At 46.6% G+C, this 22528-nt stretch overlaps 1 protein-coding gene across 2 annotated transcripts in view; it reads left to right on the top strand.

Moving 5' to 3' along the window:
- Positions 1-22528, top strand: part of dpp6a (dipeptidyl-peptidase 6a) — a 961250-nt gene that overhangs the window by 920773 nt on the left and 17949 nt on the right. For both annotated transcript variants that reach the window (XM_080217553.1, XM_080217561.1), the window contains exons 19-22: positions 2247-2316; positions 5046-5240; positions 13410-13464; positions 20054-20171. In XM_080217553.1, the coding sequence (XP_080073679.1) occupies positions 2247-2316; positions 5046-5240; positions 13410-13464; positions 20054-20171 (438 nt within the window). The remainder of the gene's footprint in view (positions 1-2246; positions 2317-5045; positions 5241-13409; positions 13465-20053; positions 20172-22528) is intronic.

Raw genomic sequence — 22528 nt, 5'->3', positions numbered from 1 at the left:
TGCATCCAATTGTGGTCACCACACGTTAGAAGAGATATCAACGTACTTGAGAAATCTTAAGAATAGTTCTAGGCATTGGGCAGTTTAGTGACAAGGATAGGTTGAGCAAAAAGAGGATTAGGGGAGGTCTGCTGGAGTGTACAAGATAATGACGGATGAAGATAAGATGCAAATAAATGCTGCTCCCCCTAAATTGATGGATTACCATAGAATAGAACCCCTACAGTGCAGAAGGAGGCCATTCAGCCCATCGAGTCTGCACCCACTCCCCCAAAAGAGCATCTTTCCCAGGCCCACCTCCCCTCCTTTTCGCCCGCTCCAGCCCCCAGCAAGTGGCAATGACCTGAATTTACTGTCCACCAGGGTGATTGAAGCAGAGATGGTGAATGATTTCAAAAGGAAACTGAAAGGGCATCGACAGAAAAAAATACCTGCAGGGATCGAGGGAGAAAGCAGGTGGATGGGATAGAATAGATTGCTGTACAGAGACCCGGAATGATTTTGATGGGCTGAATGGCCTCTTTTGTGCCAAAATGACTCTGTCACTCAATTGGGCAATTGAACCCATTTCCTTTAGGTGTAAAATGCTTCTTTTGTGTTAATTTGCAATTAGTTGATTTCCTACAATTGTAAACTGTTGCATTTCAATTGATGTCACTACAGAGCAATAAGGGAAATTGACTTTTTTAGCATTCCAGCAGGTTCACAATCTGAACTGTGTGACTGACTAACAACCGAATTAACAACTATTAATGCTGACTGAACTTTTGCTAAGATATAGATGGGAGACTCAACAATGTACTGAGTTTGATACGCAGTGTTTGTAATATCCAGAATTCAGCGTTATATATGGACCTGTGGTCGGATGGTGCTTGGCTTATTATGGAATTATTATTAAAATAGAAGCTGCTTTCACATAAGGCTGGAGCGCCGATTGCCTCTGTATTGGTAGCTCTTTGGAGAATGGTCAAAGCCATGCATTGAGGAGAAGTGTCAAAGCTTTTACATTCACTCAACATGTTCGGCATCCAAGAGGAGCCAGCTGCTAAGATGTTCCCATGATCCTGCTGCACATGGCCACCCCTTCACTTCCCTCACAGCCCTATTGTTTGGTTTCCTTACCTCTGCCTGAGCAACGTTGCTCAATGGCCCTCAGTTCCTCTTCAGTAATGCAGGCTCCCCATTCTTGGATTTTTATTTATTCATTCATGGGACATGGGCATCACTGGCTGGGCCACCATTTATTGTCCATCCCTTGTTGCCTTTGGAGGCCAGTTGAAAGTCAACCACATTGCTGTGGCTCTGGAGTCACATGTAGGCCAGACAAGGTAAGGACAGCAGATTTCCTTTCCTAAAGGACATTAGTGAACCAGATGGTTTTTTCCGACAATCGACAATGGTTTCATGGTCATCAGTAGATTCTTAATTCCAGATATTTTTATTGAATTCAAATTCCACCACCTGCCATGGTGGGATTTGAACCCGGCTCCCCGGAACATTGGCTGAGTTTGTGATTTGATAGTCTAGTGGTAATACCACCAAACCTCCAAACCTGTGCACACGCATAACATACCGGGAGCACCAACTCCAGCAAGCTCACCTTCCATTACCAGAGGCAGTGCAAATTAACTTGTCCAAGGACATGTTTGTGACCTCAGGAAGTACTTTCAGGTTAATCACCATCAGTGAAAAATTGAGGGTTGAATTTTCCAGCCCTTGGCACTGATAGGATTTTCCGTCCTGCCCATAGTGACACCCACCACACACACACACACACACACACACACACACAAACTGCGTGGGTCCCCTGGCGGTGTAGCCAGCGAAAAACGTAAAATGCAGTTGACTTTGGCCAGACTGGAAGAGCTCACCACTAGCCAAGGACAAGCCAGCCCCGCCATCAGAGAACACACAGCGCCAGGGACCTGGGTTCGATTCCCAGCTTGGGCCACTGTCTGTGCGGAGTCTGCACATTTTCCCCGTGTCTGCATGAGTTTTCTCCAGGAACTTCGGTTTCGTCCCACAGACATACTGGTTAGGTGTATTGGCCATGCTAAATTCTCCATCTGTGTAACCCGAATAGGTGCTGGAGCTCGGTGACTTGGGGATTTTCACAGTAACTTCATTGCACTGTTAATGTAAGCCTACTTGTGACACTAACAAACAAAATTTATAAACTTGAAATTTAATTGATTGTTCTGAAATCTAATTATACATTAGTATAACTGCATCTTCCTCTTTTTCAGCACTGAAAATGCAGATTATCAAACCAGCGGCGTTCTCAAATAAATCGCAATATCCTTTGTTACTCATCGTGTGAGTATTATTTTAGACTTATGGTTGAGATGGAGCTTAGCGATTTCGGGATGTTCATCCTGCTGGTCACTGCATTCCCCAATCACTGGGCAGGACTTTCCAGCCACGCTCGCCCCGAAACCGGAAAATCCTGCCAATGGACCTTTCCATGGTCTGCCCCTCATGGACCATGGGTCCGCTCCGATTCTTGTGGTGGGCGGGACAGTAAAGTTTGCCCCATCGATTTGGACTGCTCAGATTTAATTACATAAGAAATTGGGAACCATTGCACTCTCCATCTGAGCTCCTTTTCATCACATTATTTCTGGGTCTGTTGCAGACTAATTAACTGAGATTGATGTAAGGATTCACCAACAACATATTTTGTCATGTGTAACTATCAGAATGGTAGGTGATGACCTCCATTGAGTTCTTGACCCTGGACTTTTATTCATCCTACAATTCTGGTGTGGTTTAATTTAAAAAGTGCAATTTTTCTGAGTTTATTTATATTCATTCATGGGATGTGAGCACCACATTGCCAATTCATAATTGCCCTTGAGAAAGTGATGGTAAGCTGCTTTATTGAACTGTAACAGACCCTGTGGTGTAGTTTTTAAAATTTGTTTGTAGGGCATGGGCTGGCCAGCATTTATTGCCCATCCCTAGTTGCCTGAATGCAGTTGAGAGTCACTCTACGGCTCTGGAGTCACATGTAGGCCAGACCAGGTAAGGACATAGAAACATAGAATCCTTACAGTGTGGAAGGAGGCCATTTAGCCCATTAGGTCTGCACTGACCACAATCTCACCCAGCCCCCATCCCGGCAGCCGCATATATTTACCCTGCTATCCCACCTGACACTACGTGGCAATTTAGTGGCCAATCAACCTGCCCCAAACATCTTTCGGACTGTGAGAGGAAACCGGAGCACCCAGAGGAAACCCACACAGACACGGGGAGAACATGCAAACTCCACACAGACAGTGACCCAAGCCAAGAATCGAATCAGGGTCCCTGTGAAGCAGTGGTGCTAGTCACTGTGATAGCCCAGATGACAGGTTTCCTTCCCGAAAGGGCATTAGTGAACCAGATGGGTTTTTCTGACAATTGACAATAGTTTCATGGTCATCAGTAGATTCTTAAATCCAATATTTATTTATTATTTTAATTGTTGAGTTCAAATTCCACCAGCTGACCTGGCAGGATTCAAACCCAGGTCCCCAGAACATTAGCTGAGTTTCTGGATTAACAGTCTAGTGATAATACCACTCGGCCATTGCCTCTCCTGTATGCACCCACACTATTGTTAGAGAGGGAGTTTCATAATTCTGATCCAGCGATATTGAAGGAATGACAATATAGTCCCATGTTAGGATGGTGAGTGGCTTAAAGAGGAACCTCCAGTTAATGGTGTTCCCATGTGTCTGCTGTTCTTGTCCAACTCTCTGGTAGAAATCATCACCTTCTAAGGGCAACTAGGGATGGTCAATAAATGCTGGGCTAGCCAGCAACACCCACATCCGGTAAAATAAAGTTTTAAAAAATGTGTGTTTGGAAGACCATAAGACCATAAGATATCGGAGCAGAATTAGACCATTCAGCCCTTCGAGTCTGCTCCACCATTCAATTCATGGCTTATATGTTTCTCATCCCCAGTGTTCTGCCTCCTCCCCGTAACCCTCGATCCCCTATTGATCAAGATCCTATCTGTCTCTGTCTTAAAGACACTCAATGATCTGGCCTCCACAGCCCTCTGCAGCAAAGAGTTCCACAGATTCACCACTCCCTGGCTGAAGACATTCCTCTTCCCCCTCAGTTTTTAAGGAATGTCCATCACTCTGAGGCTCCAGTCCTAGAGTTCTCGGCTCTCTCACGAGTGGAAACACCCTCTCCACGTTCACTCTATCTCAGCCTCTCAGTTTCAATCAGATCCCTCCTCACCTCTTACTGTGTTCCTGCAGTATACCTTGTCGAAGGTGCACATGGGCTGACACTGTTCATCAGTGATGGGGAGAGTGAATGTTTACCGATGGGATGGCAATCAAATCGACTGCTTTGTCCTGGTTGCCGTCGAGTTTCTTGAGCGTTGTTGGAGCTGCAGTCATTCAGCAAGAGAGGTTATTCCATCACGTTACTGACTTGTGATGGCTTTGAGGAGTCAGGAGATGAGTTACTTGCAGCACAGTCCCTGACCTCCGACCTGCTCTTGTAGCCACAGTATTTATACAGTTGGTCCAGTTGAGTTTCTGGATTATCTCAAGAATGGCGATAGTGGGGCATTCAATGATGTTAGTGCCATCAAATGTCAAGGGGTAACGGCTAGATTCTGTCTTGTTGGGATTATAGAATCCTACAGTGCGAAAGGGGGGCATTTGGCCCACTGAGTCTGCATCAACTCCCCAACAGAGCATCTTACCAGGCCCCATCTCCTTAATCCAACGTATTTACCCCACTAATCAGCTCAAGTAGGAAACTCACCACCACCATCTCAAGAGTAATTAAGATTAGGAAATAAATATTAGTCTAGACAGACACACACATCCTGTGAAGGAATGAATTTAAAACAAAAAAGTCCCACTACCATGTTATTTCTCTTTAACATTTCCTTAACGGGGTAATTAACTTTTAAAAATGAAGGTTAACTTACCTTTCAACACCTGCTGTTCCTTTCCAGCGGTCTGATCCAGATTCTGACAGCTCAGTGCATAATCTGGCCTGGTGATTGAATCTGTGTTTGTATTTTGCAGTGGTGATAGTCCTGGGAGTCAGATTGTCACAGAGCAATTCCAAGTCGATTGGACAACGGCACTTGTTAGTTCATTCAACACCATTGTGGTCAAATTTGACGGACGTGGCAGTGGTTTTCAGGGCACTAAACTCTTGTACGAAATAAAGAAGAACCTGGGGACTGTGGAAGTAAAGGATCAAACAGATGCTTTGAAGTAAGTGCTTTCTGATGTTAAACACCATCAGCCCACTTCCAATACCGTTTTGAATAAATAATTACTTGTAGGAAATCATAGAGTCAGAGAATTATTCCGTGCAGATGATTCAGCCCATCGAGTCTGGACCGACACATTAGGAACACCTAACCTCCCATCTAGTCCCAAATGCCAGCACTTGGCCCATAGCCCTGAATGTTATGGTGTGCCAAGTGCTCATCCAAGTACTTTTTAAAGGATGTGAGGCATCCTGCCTCCACCACCCTCCCAGGCAGCGCATTCCAGATTGTCACCATCCTCTGGGTCGACAAATTTCTCCTCACTTCCCCCTTGAACCTCCTGCCCCTCACCTTGAACCTATGTCCTCTTGTGATTGACCTTGGATCAGGAATTGGTTAGCAGATAGGAGACAGAGGGTGGTGGTTGATGGTAATTATTCATCATGGAGTTCGGCGCAACATTGTGGGCCGAAGGGCCTGTTCCGCGCTGTAATGTTCTATGTTCTATGTTCTTTCAACTGAGGGGAACAGATGCTCCTTACCCACCTTGTCCACGCCCATCATAATCTTGTACACCTCAATCAGGTCACCCCCTCAGTCTTTGCTCCAATGAAAACAACCCAAGCCTATCCAACCTCTCTTCATAACTTCCATGTTCCACCCCAGGCAGCATCCCGATCCCTTTCATTAGGCTCATAAGGCACTCATTAACTTTGTTATTTTGTTTAAATTATTTTTGTGGGACATCGGTGTCTCTGGCTGGCCAACATTTATTGCCCATATCTAGTTCCCAAAGGCCACATTACTGTGGCTCTGGAATCACATGTAGGCCAGACCAGGTAAGGATGGCAGATTTCCTTCCCTAAAGGACGTGAGTGAGCCAGATGGGTTTTTCCGGAAATCAGCAATGGTTTCATGGTCATCAGTAGATTCTTAATTCCAGTTTTTTTTTATTGAATTCAAATTCCACCATCTGCTGTGGTGAGATTCAAACCCGGGTCCCCAGAATGTTAGCTGAGTTTCTGGATTAATAGTCGAGGGTAGTGAGGGCGTGGAATGCCCTGCCTGCAGCAGTTGAGGACTCGCCAACTTTGAGGACATTCAAATGGTCAGTGGATAGGCATATGGATAATATTGGAATAGTTTAGGTTAGAGGGTCAATAGATTGGTTCCACTGGTTGGCGCAACATCGAGGGCCAAAGGGCCTGTACTGCGCTGTAATGTTCTATATTCTATAATAATATCACTCAGCCATCATCTCCCCCAATGTCCCCTGAGTGTGCTGGCTAGCCTGGGGTCCCACAAATCTGAACCTGTAGCTGTCCTTGAGGGTGGGGATTGGATGGCTTTGTCAGCCTTTATGATGGAAGATTTGCAATCCAGGTTTTCACATTTGGGCCTGTCGGGAAGTTTGTCCAGTGGATGGATGATTAAGCAAACCCCTAAAGAACTCAAGCTGCTGATCTTCGATGGCTGTCCCATCCACCAGGAGAGATGCCCTGTCAGCACTGTGAGCAGTTGAGTCATCACGTGAGGGAGGACCGTACACAGTCTTCAGGGCTTCATTGAAATTCCCCATGTCACACTGATCAGCCTAGACTTGGAGCTAACCATCAGCTAAAGGAAGATAGAGATACTCCAAACATTCACTGCCCTAATCTGACTATATACCATCTATTCTAATTATAAATTCATAGAATCTCTGCAGTGAAAAAGAAGGCCATTCAGCCCATCGAGTCTGCACCAACTCTTTGACAGAATATCGAACACAGGACCTCCCCCAACCTATCCCCATAATCCCACACAGTTAACATGATTACGCCACCTAACCTGCACATTTTTGGATTGTGGGAGGAAACTGGAGCAGCTGGAGGAAACCCATGTGGACAGGGAGAGAACATGCAAATTCTACACAGATGTCACCCAAGACCAGAATTGAACCCGGGTCCCTTATGCTGTGAGGCTTTGAATACTAACCACTGTGCCACCAAGCCCCGTAAACTATCAATGACATGACCCTTAAGGCTGTAGATAACTTCACCTATCTCAGAAGCATCCTCTCCAGAAATGTCTACATTGATAGCCCGGTGGCAAATACAATTGCCAGCGAAAGGTCAGCATTTGCCCGTTTATGCAAGAAAACATAATGGAATCAAAGTTTCAGTCTAACAACAAAACCTGCAGTAGCTGAGATGATACCTATCCTGCTGATTACCTGTGAGACATGGACTATCTACACCAGACATGTTGAGCAGTTGTACAGGTTCAATATGAGGTGCATTTGGAACAGTGTGGACATCAAATGGGAGGACGAAATGTCCAGCACAGAGGTACCTCAAAGGACAGAAATATCTGGAATTAAAACACTCGTCATCAAAGCCCAACACAGATGGACATGTTGCATGTATGACTGGCAATTAAATCCCTGTGACAGTCATGTATTCCTGCTTTTTGTGTACATGACATACCTGGGTGATTTTCCACATTACCATGTGGATGCCAGTGCTGTAGCTGTGCTGAAACAGCTTGGCTAGGGATGCAGCAGGTTCTGGAGCACAAGTCTTCAGGGCTATTGTTGAAATGTTGTCAGGGCCCATAGCCTTTCCAACAGATAGTGCCTTCAGCCATTTCTTCACATTGTGTAGAGTGAATCAAATTGGCTGAAGATTAACATCTGTGATGCGATGGCTCCCCAGAGGAGGCTGAGATGGATCATCCACTTGTCATTTCTGCCTGAAGATTGTTACAAATGCTCCAGCCTTATCTTTTGCACTGATGCACTGGGCTCCTCCATCAATGAGGATGGGGATATTTGTGGAGCCTCCTCCTCCAGTGAGTGTCCAGCACCAATCATCGCTGGATGTGACAGGACCGCAGAGCTTAACTCTGATCCGTTGGTTTTTGGATCACTTAGTTCTGTCTATGACTTGCTGCTGAGACAGCTTGGCATACAAGTGGTCCTGTGTTGCAGCTTCATCAGGTTGGCACCTCATTTTTCGATATGCCTGGTGCTTCTCCTGGCACGCCCCCCTAGCAGAGTTTGGTGGTAACTGTAGAGTAGGGGTTATGCTGGGCCATGGTTGTATTGGAGTACAATTCCATTGCTGTTGATGGCCCACAGTGCCTCATGGATGCCCAGTCTTGAGTTGCTAAATCAGATAGTACCACACAACAAAATGGAGGCTACCCTCAATGTGAAGACAGGATTTCTTCATGAGGATGATGAGGTGGTCACTCCAACCAACACCATCATGGACAGAACCATCTGTGATAGATTGGCGATGAGGTCAAGTAGGCTGTTGCATTGTGGGTCAGACCTGCCTTTGGGCAGGGAATCGAAGAAGAACAGCAAATTACTTTGCTTAAACCATGAACCATACTGCCTTTAACTTTACGAATATTGATTGGAGTTGCTATAGTTCTAGCTCGCTAGAGGGGTCAGTGTTTGTACAAAGCGTGCAGGAAGGTTTTTTGTCTCAGTATGTAGACAGGCCAACTAGAGGTGAGGCTATATTGGATTTGGTGCTGGGAAATGAGCCAGACCAGGTGCTAGACTTGGAAGTTGGTGTGCATTTTGGTGATAGTGACCACAATTCGGTTACGTTCACCTTAGTGATGGGAAGAGATAGGCATGAACCTCGGGTCAGCAATTTTAGCTGGGGTAAAGGCGATTATGAGGCTATCAGGAGTGAATTAGGAAGCATGGATTGGATTAGGGGATTACAGGGACTGGGAACGTCTGAAATGTGGAGTTTTTTCAAGGAGCAGCTACTGCGAGTCCTTGATAGGTATGTCCCTGTCAGGCATGGTGGATTTGGTAGATCTAGGGAACCGTGGTGCACTAAAAGAGTTGAGTCGATGGTTAAAAAGAAAAAGGAGGCTTATGTTCGGATGAGATTGGAGGGCTCAGATAGTGCACTAGAAAGCTTTAGATTGGCTAGGAGGGAGTTGAAGAGTGAGTTGAGAAGGGCTAAAAGAGGACATGAGAAGACTTTGGCTGATAGGATTAAGGAGAATCCTAAGGCGTTCTATAGGTATGTCAAGAACAGAAGGTTGGTCAGGGCAAGATTAGGGCCAGTTACAGACAGCAGGGGGAAGTTGTGTGTGGAACCGGAGGAGATTGGAGAAGTATTGAACCAATATTTCTCTTCGGTGTTCACGCAGGGGGACATGAATATAGCTGAGGAGGACATTGGGTTGCAGGGGTGTAAAATAGACAGTATTACGGTTGATAAAGAGGATGTGCTGGAAATTCTTGAGGGGCTGAAAATAGATAAGTCCCCTGGTCCGGATGGGATCTACCCTAGGATTCTCTGGGAGGCTAGAGAGGTGATTGCAGAGCCTCTGGCTCAGATCTTCAGGTCGTCATTGGTCTCTGGTGTAGTCCCGGAGGATTGGAGGATAGCGAATGTTGTCCCATTGTTTAAGAAGGGGAACAGAGACTTTGCCGTGAATTATAGACCGGTGAGTCTTACTTCTGTTGTGGGCAAGGTTTTAGAAAAAATTATTAGGGATAGGATTTATAGTTATTTGGAGTGTAATGAATTGATTAGAAATAGTCAGCATGGTTTTGTAGCGGGTAGGTCGTGCCTTACTAACCTTATTGAGTTTTTTGAGAAGGTGACCAAAGAGGTGGATGGGGGTAAGGCAGTTGACGTGGTATACATGGATTTTAGTAAGGCGTTCGATAAGGTTCACCATGGTAGGCTTCTGCAGAAAATGCAGATGTATGGGATTGTGGGTAATCTAGGAAGTTGGATCAGGAATTGGCTATCAGATAGGAGACAGAGGGTGGTGGTGGATGGTAAATATTCATCATGGAGTGCAGTTACGAGTGGTGTGCCTCAGGGATCTGTTTTGGGGCCACTGTTGTTTGTAATTTTTATTAATGATCTGGATGAGGGTATAGTTGGGTGGATTAGTAAATTTGCTGATGACACCAAAATTGGAGGTGTGGTAGATTGTGAGGAAGGGTGTCATAGTCTGCAGGGAGACTTAGATAGGTTGCAGAGCTGGGCCGAGAGGTGGCGGATGGAATTTAATGCGGAGAAGTGTGAGGTAATTCACTTTGGTAGGAGCAACAGATGTGTCGAGTATAGGGCTAACGGGAGGACTTTGAATAGTGTGGATGAACAGAGGGATCTAGGTGTGTGTGTACATAGATCCCTGAAAGTTGGGAATCAAGTAGATAAGGTTGTTAAGAAGGCGTACGGTGTCTTGGCGTTTATTGGTAGGGGGATTGAATTTAGGAGTCGCAGTGTAATGTTGCAACTGTACACTACTCTAGTGCAGCCGCACTTGGAGTACTGTGTGCAGTTCTGGCCCCCGCATTACAAGAAGGATGTGGAGGCGTTGGAGAGGGTGCAGAGGAGGTTTACTAGGATGTTGCCTGGTATGGAGGGGAGGTCCTATGAGGAGAGACTGAGGGATCTAGGGTTGTTTTCGTTGGAAAGAAGGCGGCTAAGAGGGGATCTTATTGAAACATATAAGATGATTAGAGGTTTAGATAGGGTGGATAGTGATAGCCTTTTTCCTCGGATGGAGAAAGCTAGCACGAGGGGGCATGGCTTTAAATTAAGGGGGGGTAGCTACAGGACGGATGTCAGGGGTAGGTTCTTTACCCAGCGGGTGGTGAGGGATTGGAATGCCCTGCCTGCTGCAGTTGTAAATGCGTCTAGTTTGGGGGCGTTTAAGAGATCTCTGGATAGGTTTATGGACGAAATGGGATTGGTATAGGCTAGTGGGTCATTGTTTTTGTAACTGGTCGGCGCAACATCGTGGGCCGAAGGGCCTGTTCTGCGCTGTAATGTTCTATGTTCTATGTTCTATGTTCATTCTTTTAGCAAATATCTCGATTTTAAGACTGTTTACTGGTCTCCCTGTGATCATTGCACTTGCCTCACACCTCGTCATGTTCTTCAACACTAACAGGATATCCCTCTGTTATGGGTGATACGCCAATCTAATTTAATGAAAGGGTTGTAATGTTAACTATCCTTATGAGGCTCGCTCATACATTGGATGCAAAATCAGTTGGATACCGCATTCACTGAAACAATAACTCTCATTTAACTCATTCATATTGATGGTGAAAAGCTGAGTCCCAGTACAAATCTGTGCACTGACTCATCCCCTGCCAGAGTTTAAGTGCCTTCTGTCTCCTACCACCCAATAACTACCCACCTTTGCCACAAGGTTACCTGTACTTATTGATCTCTAGTTTTTGCTCATAATCTCCATGAGCAACTTTATTGCATGCTTTCCTCAAGTCCATATTGGTAACCTCCATCAAGACTTTGTTTTTAAATTTGAAAGTTTATTTTTTTTTACTGTGAAAATCCCCTAGTTGCCACACTCCAGCAACTGTCCGGGTACACTGAGGGAGAATTTGGCATGGCCACTGCACCTAACCAGCATGTCTTTCGGACATGGGGAGGAAACCAGAGTACTCGGAAGACCCCATGCAGAATCTGCGCAGACACTAACCCAAACCAGGAATCGAACCTGGGTTCCTGACACTGTGAGGCAGCAGTGCTAACCACTGTGCCACCGTGCTGCCCATACCTCTATCAACAACACTAGTCATGTCCTCAAAAATAATTCTACCAGTTTCGTCAGATGTGACATATCCTTCACAAATCCATTCTGTTCCTTAGATTTACCCAGATACTTACAGTAGTTCAGTCGCTCGGTCTCTTAGAACAGATTCCAGTAACTTGTCCACGTTTGAGATTCAAGTAACAGATTTGTACTGATCTAGCTTTTCTGTCTCCCCTTTCATTAAGTTGTATAAAAAAGGGTTACTGCGTCCAGTTCAGGGCACCACTCTTTCTGATAGATCTGAAGGCGTTAGAGAGAAAAAGATCTATGAGGGATGTGTCCAGGGATGTGAGACTTCAATCAGTTCAGATTGGAGAAGTTTTTTCCTTGGAGAGGAGATTTGACAGAGGTGTCCAAAATCATATGGGGTTTGGATATGATAGACAGGGAGAAATTGTTCCCGTTGCTTAAAGGATGGAGAACCAGAGGGTAAAGGTTTAAGGTAGTTGGCAAAAGAAGCATTGGTGACATGAGGAGAAACATTTTTCTCATGGTAAGTCGTGAGGAACAGGAATGGGTTGCTGGAGAGTGTGGCGGAGACAGGTTCAATCAAGGGATTTGAATTATTTTCCGTAAAGGAAGAATATACAGGGCTACAGGGAGCAGGCAGATGAGTGGCGAGAGGTGATTAGCTCCCTCTGAGAGCCAGCACAGACAGAACAGGCCAAATGGCTTCCTTCTGTGCTGTAATCATTCTCTGATTCTATAGAGGAGGATATAGCCTAGTGGTACTTTCGCTAGACTATTAATCCAGAAACTTGGCTAAGGTTCTGGGGACCTAGTTTCGAATCCCGCACGGCAGATGGTGGAATTTGAATTCAGTAAAAAAAAATCTGGAATTAAGAACATACTGATCACCATGAAACCATTGTCAATTGCCAAAAATAAACCTGGTTCACTAATGTCCTTTAGGGAAGGATATCTGCCAGGTTTATCCCTTACCTGGCCTGACTTACATGTGACTCCAGATCCACAGCAATGTGGTTGGCTCTCAACTGCCCTCCCAAGGACAAATGGGGATGGGTAATAAATGCTGGCCAGCCAACAATACCAATGTCCCATGAATGAATTTTAAAAAAGTTGTTTAAGTCCAAGGCTACAGTTTCTGAAGTAAGCTTTGGAAGATTATGACCAACGCATCTGACATTTCCTAAACAGGTAGATTGGCCATGCTAAATTGCTCCTTAGTGTCAGGGGATTGGCGGGGTAAATGTGTGGGGTTACAGGAACAGGGCCTGGGTAGGATCTGGTCAGTGCAGACTCGATGACCCGAATGGCCTCCTTCTGCACTGTAGGGCTTCTGTGATTCTATGGTTCTTTCAATATCTTGTGTGAAAATTTCCCTAAATTAAGTCCCATTATTTTCTCCATTGTATTTCATATAATTGAATTCATTAAGTTTATCCCTTATGGTTAGGCTTCCTTGTGCCGATGTTATTTAGAACCACTCCACAGTTTGAAGACAATACACAATTGCTATCATACATCCTGACAAGATCTGTTAGAAAGACAACTGATAAAAAAATGGAACAGACTTCTCAATCTGCTTTGTTGTGTGCTTACGTTTTAGGAGTCTCTTAAAGGAGGAGTACATTGATGTGAGCAGAGTTGGCGTGTTTGGCGAGGTAAAGAAGTTTTACCTGATCAAAAAATGTTAAATAATATTTTGTTTTTGTTTTATGGATCCAGGAGGGACAAAAGCTCTCTGCTTGCCCGACAGCACACCTGGCAGTGCCCTCCACCTCCCCAGTGCACCTTCACTACCCTAACCTCCTGAGGTTGCTGCAGATAAGGCAGCCAGCTCAACATTTGCTGCTACAGAATGGGACACGTTACCTGCAGAGGCCACCTGCCCAAACAAAGGCAAAATTCCTGCGAAAGCTGAAATCTGAAACAAAAACAGAAAATGCTGGAAAATCTCTGCAAGTCTGAGACAGACTAGAGCCAACTTCTTGAGTCAGGTTGACCCCTTCATCAGATCCAGCACCAGGGATCCGGGTTTGATTCCCGGCTTGGGTCACTGTCTGTGTAGAGTTTGCAGATTCCCCCCGTGTCTGCGTGGGTTTCCTCTGAATGCTCTGGTTTCCTCCCACACCCCAAAGATGTGCCAGTTAGGTGGATTGGCCATGCTAAATTGCCCCTGAGTGTCAGAGGGACTAGTTACGGTAAATGCATGGGGTTATGGGGACATAGTGGTTGGTGGAGACTCGATGGGCCAAATGGCCTCCTTCTGCACTGTAGGGATTCTATGATTCTGTGAGTTTCGGGCAGGCTTCAAGCTGTCCAGTTCAGGCACCTCCATGTTGTAGCCATATCATTGTGGTCAAGATCTTGGCAGTGAGGGATTTCTACCTTTCAGTTGGGAGAGCCACATTCTATATAATCCATAGTTGCAAGACACATCGGATCCTGAGAATGAATTGGTTCTGAATAGAGGTGACCCCTTGTTGGAGAATATTGCTACTGACATGATGTACATTAGACACCTTCTCTTGGGTCACATGTACAAGGGGGGAGTGTAAAATCTGCAGAGGTGGTAGAGAGAGAGACCCCTGCATTAAGTGTTGGGTTTAACCCAGATGAAGCTTGTATAGAATCATAGAACAGACAGTGCAGAAGGAGGCCATTTGGCCCGTCACGTCTGGACCAACAACAATCCCACCCAGGTCCTATCCCCATAACCCCACATATTTACCCTGCTAATCCTGCTGGCACTAAGGGCAAGTTACCAAAGTTAAAGTTCATTTATTAGTCACAAGTAGGCTTACATTCACACTATAATGAAATTACTGTGAAAATCTCCAAGTTGACACACTCTAGTGCCTATTCGGGTACACTGAGGGTGAATTTTGCATGGCCAATGCACCTAACCAGCACATCTTTCAGACTGTGGGAGGAAACCGGAGCACCTGGAGGAAACCCACGAGACACGGGGGGAACATGTAGACTCCACACAGACAGTGACCCAATTCAGGAATTGAACCTGGGTCCTTGGTGCTATGAGCCTCAGTGCTAGCCACTGTGCCACCCCTTCATGACCAGGATCCAAAGCTAAGCCCATTTTTGTTCCCCCAGCTGGAACCCACGTGCGCTCTTTGATGGGCCAGTTCCACATCCAGGCTCCCACCTACCACCCTGTAAGAACATCAGTGCGGCTCGTGAGGTTGGCCCCTTGGAGTATGAGCTCCCTGATTGGACAGGCAATTATGATCGCAATCAGGGAGCGCAAACTGCAAGAGATTGACCTCATGGGCCTCACTGAAGTCATTGCACCCTCCCAAGCCACCCCCAAGCTATCCCCATACCCCACCCTTAAGCTACCCCCAAGACACCCCCACCCCCCACCTCCAAGCTACTCACAAGCCATCCCTATACTCCAACCTCAAGCCATCCCTACACCCCACCCCCAAGCCACGCCCCACTCACAACCTTCCACCATTAATTGCTTTGGAAGAGAGGTTCTATTCCTCTAAAGGCTGAAGGGTAACCACAGTATTAGCAAGAGTGTGCCATAAGACCTGTAAACATTCAGTCCCAGCGTGTCCTTCTGTACAGTAAGGAGTCTCACAACGCCGGTTAAAGTCCAACAGATTTATTTAGTATCACGAGCTTTCGGATAGCTGCTCCTTCAACAGGTGTACTTCTCCTGTACTAGTAATAGAAACTTCACCACATCACAGGAGAATAAAAAGGTCATCTGTAGTGCAGTGGTAAGATTGCAGGCCAACCATCATTTTTAAGGATGTTCGTTCCCTCCACCTCTGGCACGCAGTAGCAGCAGTGTGTACCATCTACAAGGTGGGCTGCAGCACCTGGCTAAGGTTTCTTTAACTCACCTTTCAAATCCGGGACTTCTACCACCTAGAAGAGCAAGGACAGCAGACACAGAGAAAACCATCATCTTCAAGTTTCCCTTCAAGTCACAAACCCCCCTGACTCGGAGTTATATTGCCACTCATTCACTGGGTCAAAATCCTCTAACTCTGTGTCTAATAATACTGTGAGTGTACCTGCACCTCATCTCCCAACATGCCAGCCTGTGTGGCTAAGACCACAGTCAACAGCAGAACCCCTGTGATAGCAGGAATGGAACCAACATGCCACCATTAATGTTCTCTTCTTAGAACATAAGAACATAAGAAATAGGAGCAGGAGTAGGCCAACTAGCCCTTCGAGCCTGCCCCGCCATTCAATAAGATCATGGCTGATCTGTCGTGGCTCAGTTCCACATTCCCGCCCTTTCCCCATAACCCTTAATCCCCTCTCTCATCAAAAACCCATCAACCCGCGTCTTAAAAATATTTAGCGAGGCAGCCTCCACCACTTCAACGGGCAGAGAATTCCAGAGATTCACCACCCTTTGAGTGAAGAAGTTCCTCCTCAACTCCGTTCTAAACTGCCCCCCCTTTATCTTGAGGCTATGCCCCCTAGTCCTACTATCCTTTCTGAGCGGGAAGAGTCTCTCCACCTCTATCCTATCCATCCCATTCATTATCTTATACGTCTCAATGAGATCTCCCCTCATTCTTCTAAACTCTAACGAGTACAAGCCTAATCTATTCAGCCTCTCCTCATAGCTCAACCCCCTCAACTCCGGAATCAGCAGAGTAAACCTCCTCTGCACTCCCTCCAAGGCTAAAATATCCTTGCGTAAGTACGGCGCCCAAAACTGCACACAGTACTCCAGCTGCGGCCTCACCAATGCCCTATACAGCCGCAGCAAGACCTCCCTACTTTTATATTCAATCCCCCTCGCTATGAAAGCCAGCATCCCATTCGCCTTCCTGACCACCTGCTGCACCTGCAGGCTGGGTTTTTGCGACTCATGCACAAGGACCCCGAGGTCCCTCTGCACCGTCGCCTGCTGCAGTTTTTCTCCACGTAAGTAATAATCCTTCCTACCATTATTCCTACCAAAGTGGACCACCTCGCACTTACCAACATTAAAATCCATTTGCCATTTCCTGGCCCATTCGCCCAGCCTATCTAGATCCTTCTGTAGACTCTCCCCACCCTCCGCACAATTTGCCTTTCCACCAATTTTGGTGTCATCAGCAAATTTCGACACCCTACACTCGGTTCCTTCCTCCAGATCTTCATCACAGATCCCAGAGCTCACCCACCCATCTTCAACCTGCCAACATTGGGCACTACTTGACCATTTCCATTCTGGCCAAGGTCTCCATGCAGTAAATCAGCACAAGTGGGGCCTTGGCGGGAGCTGCCAAGACTGCAACTGTGGTGCTCCCCAGTCAATGACTCATTGAAGACCTCTGAAGACCTCCCCCCTGACAAAATTCAACAGTGGGTTCAGAGAGTTCAATTTAGCCACTGCAGAAGCTATTGTCTGGCTAGGTGATTACTGCACACATTAAAAAGAACAAGGACTCCAGTGCAGTTCATGCAGACGGTTCATCGCAATCTTTTTAAGGGCAGTTAAATTTGAACAATAAATGCTGGCCTTGCTCTAACCCCATGAACAGAAATATTGCTTGTGATAATTGTTGAGTGCCATAGACCACGAGACATACGTCGAAACCCAGAATCGGGGCAGGTGAGGTTCACAGAATGGAAATCTCCATTGGTCTCGGGTGGGATTTTACGATCTCGCCTGAGTGAGGCTGTAAAATCCTGCGCATAGCAGCAGAAGTAGACCATTCAGTCCATCGATACTGCTCCACCACTCAATGAGATCATGACTGATCTGATGTGATAATCCTTGACTCTGTATTCCCACTCTATCCCCTCAACCCTTGATTCCCTCACTGATTAAACACCCGTCTATTTCAGTCTTGAAACTTGCAAGGGGATGGTGTGACTTTAATACAATGTCTGCTCATTGCGCTGGTCAGTGTAAACTGCCACACTCGTCTTCAAAGAGTAAATGACAATGGAAATGTTTTAGAATCCAACAGGAGCGGATAATGGCCGAAATCCTACCACCATTCAGGTTAGCGAGATTTTCCCATCCCGCCTCAGTGAACGGAGATTTGGCTGGGCGCCAGATTCTCCAGTCTCGCTGCAGCGGGATCTTGCCCTGAGTGGCCGGTACGATCGCGCTCAATGGCGGGAACATTTTCTGTCATGTCCACCATGGGCATCGGAGTGGGCAAGCGGCAGACCATGGGGAGGTCTGTTGACCTCAGGAGGGGATTTTATGGTTTCAGGAAGAGCGAGGCCACAAAATCCAGCCCACTGCCTTCATTTAATCCCATAAAAACATCATTGTACTTCCAACAATGAGGCATTGTGCAGCATTATATCAATTTTGCGAGAATTACAGCTAGCAGCGCAGCAGGCCGGGAGACACAAGCGGAGGCCTCTTAGGGGGCGTCACAGCCTCCACAAGTCTCTGCCCGCCAGATTTCTGGCACCATCAGCTCCGTGCCACAAATAAAAAGCTAAATTACTTAATAATATAAATTATTTAAGTTAGAATTTACTTATAATTAGCAGACCCGGGACTAACCATAGTGGGTTGGATCTCAAACAATGACGAGACAGAATACAGGAATGAGATAGAGAATCTGGTGAAATGGTGCGGCAACAATAATCTCTCTCTCAATGTCAACAAAACGAAGTAAATTTTCATCGACTTCAGGAAAGGAGAACATGCCCCTGTCTACATCAATGGGGATGAAGTAGAAAGGGTCGAGAACTTCACGTTTTTAGATGTCCAGATCACCAACAACCTGCCCTGCTAACACTATAGTTAAGAAAGTGCATCAATGTCTCTACTTTCTCAGAAGACTAAGGAAATTTGGCATATCTGCTACGATTCTCACCAACTTTTACAGATGCACCATAGAAAGCATTCCTTCTGGTTGCATCACAGCTTGAATGGCTCCTGCTCCGCCCAAGGCTGCAAAAAAACTACAAAAGGTTGTGAATGTAGCCCAATCCATCACGCAAGCCAACCTGTCATCCATTGACTCTAACTATACTTCCCGCTGCCTCAGCAAAGCAGCCAGCATAATTAAGGATCCCAGGGACCTGGACATACTCTCTTCCATCATGAAAAAGATACAAAAGTCTGAGGTCACATACCAATTGATTCAAGAATAGTTTCTTCCCTACTGCCATCGGATTTTTGAATGGACTTATATTGCATTAAGTTGCTCTTTCTCTGCACCCTAGCTATGACTGTAACACTACATTCTGCACCCTCTTGTTTACTTCTCTATGTACAGTATGCTCTGTCTGTATAGCATTCAAGAAACAATGCTTTTCACTGTATGTTAATACATGTGATAATAATAAATCAAATCAAATCAAAAACACCAGGAGTGGGGTTTACAACAGCTCTCCACTTGCAGGGAGCTGGCAACCTGACCCAGTTGGAGTGAAGGGGAGCCATGGAGGCCCCCAAGGAGGTCAGGGGTAAGGGGGGGGGGATGCCTGCTAGGCATTGCCAGTTTGGCAGTGCCAGTCTGGCCCCCGGTACTGCCCAAGGGATAAAGTGGCAATGCCCAACGGTGCACCATGGCACTGCCTAATGCCCAACGGGCAGTGCTAAGGGAGCAGGGCTGAATGGGGACGGGGCCTTTTGAGGGCGATCATGGGTGGGGGACCCACTGCCACTCTGCAGTGATAAAGGGAGGGAGGCCAGTGATCAGGGATGGCAATCGGTAGGGGGGGTGGGGGGGGGGGGTGGGGGGGTGTTGGGTGGAGGGGGGGGGGGGGCAGCCTGCCAGGCGAGGTGAGGGTGGTTTGGGACTGTGGGGTGGTGATTGGGACTGCGGGGTGGGGTTGGGAAGAGATTGAGGCGGGCGGATGGGGGTGAAGGGCTGACCGGACATGTCTCGGAGGCCGGAGATCAGAGCGTGGTGGGGGGGAGGGGTCGCAAGGCCAGTGATGCGGGGGTCGTGGGGTTGGCCAGCAATCGAGCTAGCCAGTGATCGGGAGGCTGGCAGTGCGGGGCTAATACACGTGCAGATCTCAGCGCTGACAGATCAGCACATGCGCAGTGGCGCACTCAGTGCTACGCTGCCGGCCTCTCCAGTGGGAATAGGCCCTGCCCACTGAATTCTGGAGGGAATCATGCTGGGGCACTCTGCAGTACACAGAGAGCGGGAGATTCATTTTGAAAATCCTGCTGAAAACCCAGTGGGATTTACTCCAGTTTTGAAGTGAATTCGACCCCTGGAATATTTTTGGGAGAATCCCACCCATTGACTATGGTGTGAAAGGTTAACGTCTCCTGTCTCTCCCCAGGCTTACGGTGGTTATCTGAGTCTGATGTTGCTGACAACAGAAAACGGATTTGACAAAAAAAATGCCTTATTTAAGTGCGGCATTGCACTTTCTCCAATCACAGACTTTAAACTGTACGGTAAGCATCAGCTTGTAAACATTCCCCGTCGCAGCTCACCTGGAACTCCCACCCTTTTGTCAGCTGCTGACTCAACAATACCAATCCTCTCTTTGCCAGCCTCCTAATCCCCATCAGCTTCAAATCATCCAAAATATAGCCATCCAGATATTAATCCACACTAATTCCCTCCCACCCATTTCCCCCCATTTACATTGTGTTCCAGTGCCCCAGTCTCACATTGAAAATTCTTAACTCAATCACAAAATGAGGCCACTCAGTTCAAGTCTGCACTGACTCTTTGACAGAGAATCCCATCCAAATGCTATTTCCACAGCATTACCTATTTAGTTTAAAGTTTCTTTCTTAGTGTCACAAGTCGGCTTACCTTAATACTGCAATGAAGTTACTGTGAAAATCCCCCAGTCGCCACACTCCAGCGCCTGTTTGGGTAACACTGAGGGAGAATTTAGCATTGCCAATGTACCTAACCCGCACATCTTTCGCACTGTGGGAGGAAACTGGAGCACCCGGAGCAAACCCACACAGACACAAGGGAGAATGTGCAAACTCAACACAGACAATGACCCAAGTCGGGAATTGAACCCGGGTCCCTGGTGCTGTGAGGCAGCCGTGTTAACCACTGTGCCACCGTGCTCCCCTCCCTGCAGTGAGTCAGGCAGATTCTGATGATCAACACTCAAGAGGCTCGACATCCTCCAGGAGAAAGCAGCCTGCTTAACTGGAACCCACATCTTAAATATTCTCTCCCTCTACCACCAAAGCACTGTAGTAAAACTGCACACCGTCTACAAGACGCACCACAGCATCTCATCAAGGTTCCTTTGACAGCCACAACTTGTACCACCTTGTGGGAGAAAAGCAGGTGGGAACACCACCACCTGTAAGTTCCCTTCCAAGTCGCGCATTGTCCTGAATTGGAAATATTTTGCCGTTCCTTCACCATCGCTGCATCAAAATCATAGAACCTCTACAGTGCAGAAGGAGGCCATTTGGCCCATCAAGGCCACACTGACTCTCTGAAAGAGCATGCTTTCAAGGCCAACCTTTGTCCCACCCCATTGATCCCACCTATTTAGCCTACTAATCCCCCAAACCTACACATCTTGGGACACCAAGTGGTAATTTAGCATGGCCAATCCACCCAAACTGTATATTTTTAGATTATGGGAGGAAACCAGAACACCTGGAGGAAACCCACACAGACACAGGGAGAACGTGCAAACTCCACACAGTCACCCAAGGCCAGAATTGAACCCAGGTCCCTGGAATTGTGAGGCAGCAGTGTTAACCACTGTGCCACCGTGCCACGCTGGAACTCCCTCCCTCGCAACACTGCGTCCATATCTGCACCACATGGACCACAATGGTTTGAGAAGGCAAGTCACTACCTCCAAGAGTAATTAGGGATGCTAGCCTAGCCAGCAACACCCACACCCACATTTTTAAGTTGGTTGGAACACAGTAGCAAAGATTTGACCCCGGATCTCATTACATTTCCTTAAATTTGGGGTCGGTAAAAATACATTCTGCTGCCTGTGGCATGGCCTTTGGATGCTAATTTATGAGAAAAGTCTGGGGAAAAGTTGACTATTCAACCTGAAAATTATGGAACTGGATAAGATGGATTTTACTTCAGAATTATAGAGCGGGAGGAGAGCAGAGAACATAGCTAGAGAAAGGTAACATCAGAATTAGCTTTCGCAGAACTTAATGAAAGAAGTGAGCCTGGAATTGTTTGGAAATAATTAGGTACTGAAGTGGACAGACCGTATCAGCTATCCAGATGATAATCTTCAACCCATCAAAAGGCCTTTCTCATTTATAATTATTTATAATTTTGTGAGTGAAAGCTCTGCCTGATCTCTGTTCTGATTTCCAATTTCCTGACATTAAACCTGTGTCCCTTGCTTTTCTGAACTGTTCACTGTGATGAATACCTTTCCCAAATACCATTCACCAGCCATCCCATTCAAGGTACGGTGGCACGGTGGTTAGCACTGCTGCCTCTCAGCTCCAGGTTTGATTCCCGGTTTGGGTCACTGTGGTTGTGGAGTCTGCACCTTCTCCCCATCTCTGCATGGGCTTCCTCCTGGTGCTCCGGTTTCCTCCCACAGACTGAAAGACGTGCTGGTTAGGTGCATTGGCCATGCTAAATTGCCCCTCAGTGTACCCAAATAGGCGCCCGAGTGTGGCAACTCATGGATTTTCATAGTTTCATTGCAGTGTTAATGTAAGCCTATTTGTGAGAACAATAAACAGAACTTAAGACTTAAAAATCTCTTCATGTTCCAAGAAATTAAGCCTAACTTTATCCAAAAGAGAAAATGCTGGAAAATCTCTGCAGGTCTGGCAGC

The sequence above is a fragment of the Carcharhinus amblyrhynchos genome, chromosome 2, assembly GCF_965287045.1.
Source record: "Carcharhinus amblyrhynchos chromosome 2, sCarAmb.v2.hapA, whole genome shotgun sequence".
Lineage (NCBI taxonomy): Eukaryota > Metazoa > Chordata > Chondrichthyes > Carcharhiniformes > Carcharhinidae > Carcharhinus > Carcharhinus amblyrhynchos.
The sequence above is the reverse complement of the archived record's forward strand: the minus strand, read 5'-3'. Positions and strand labels throughout refer to the sequence as shown.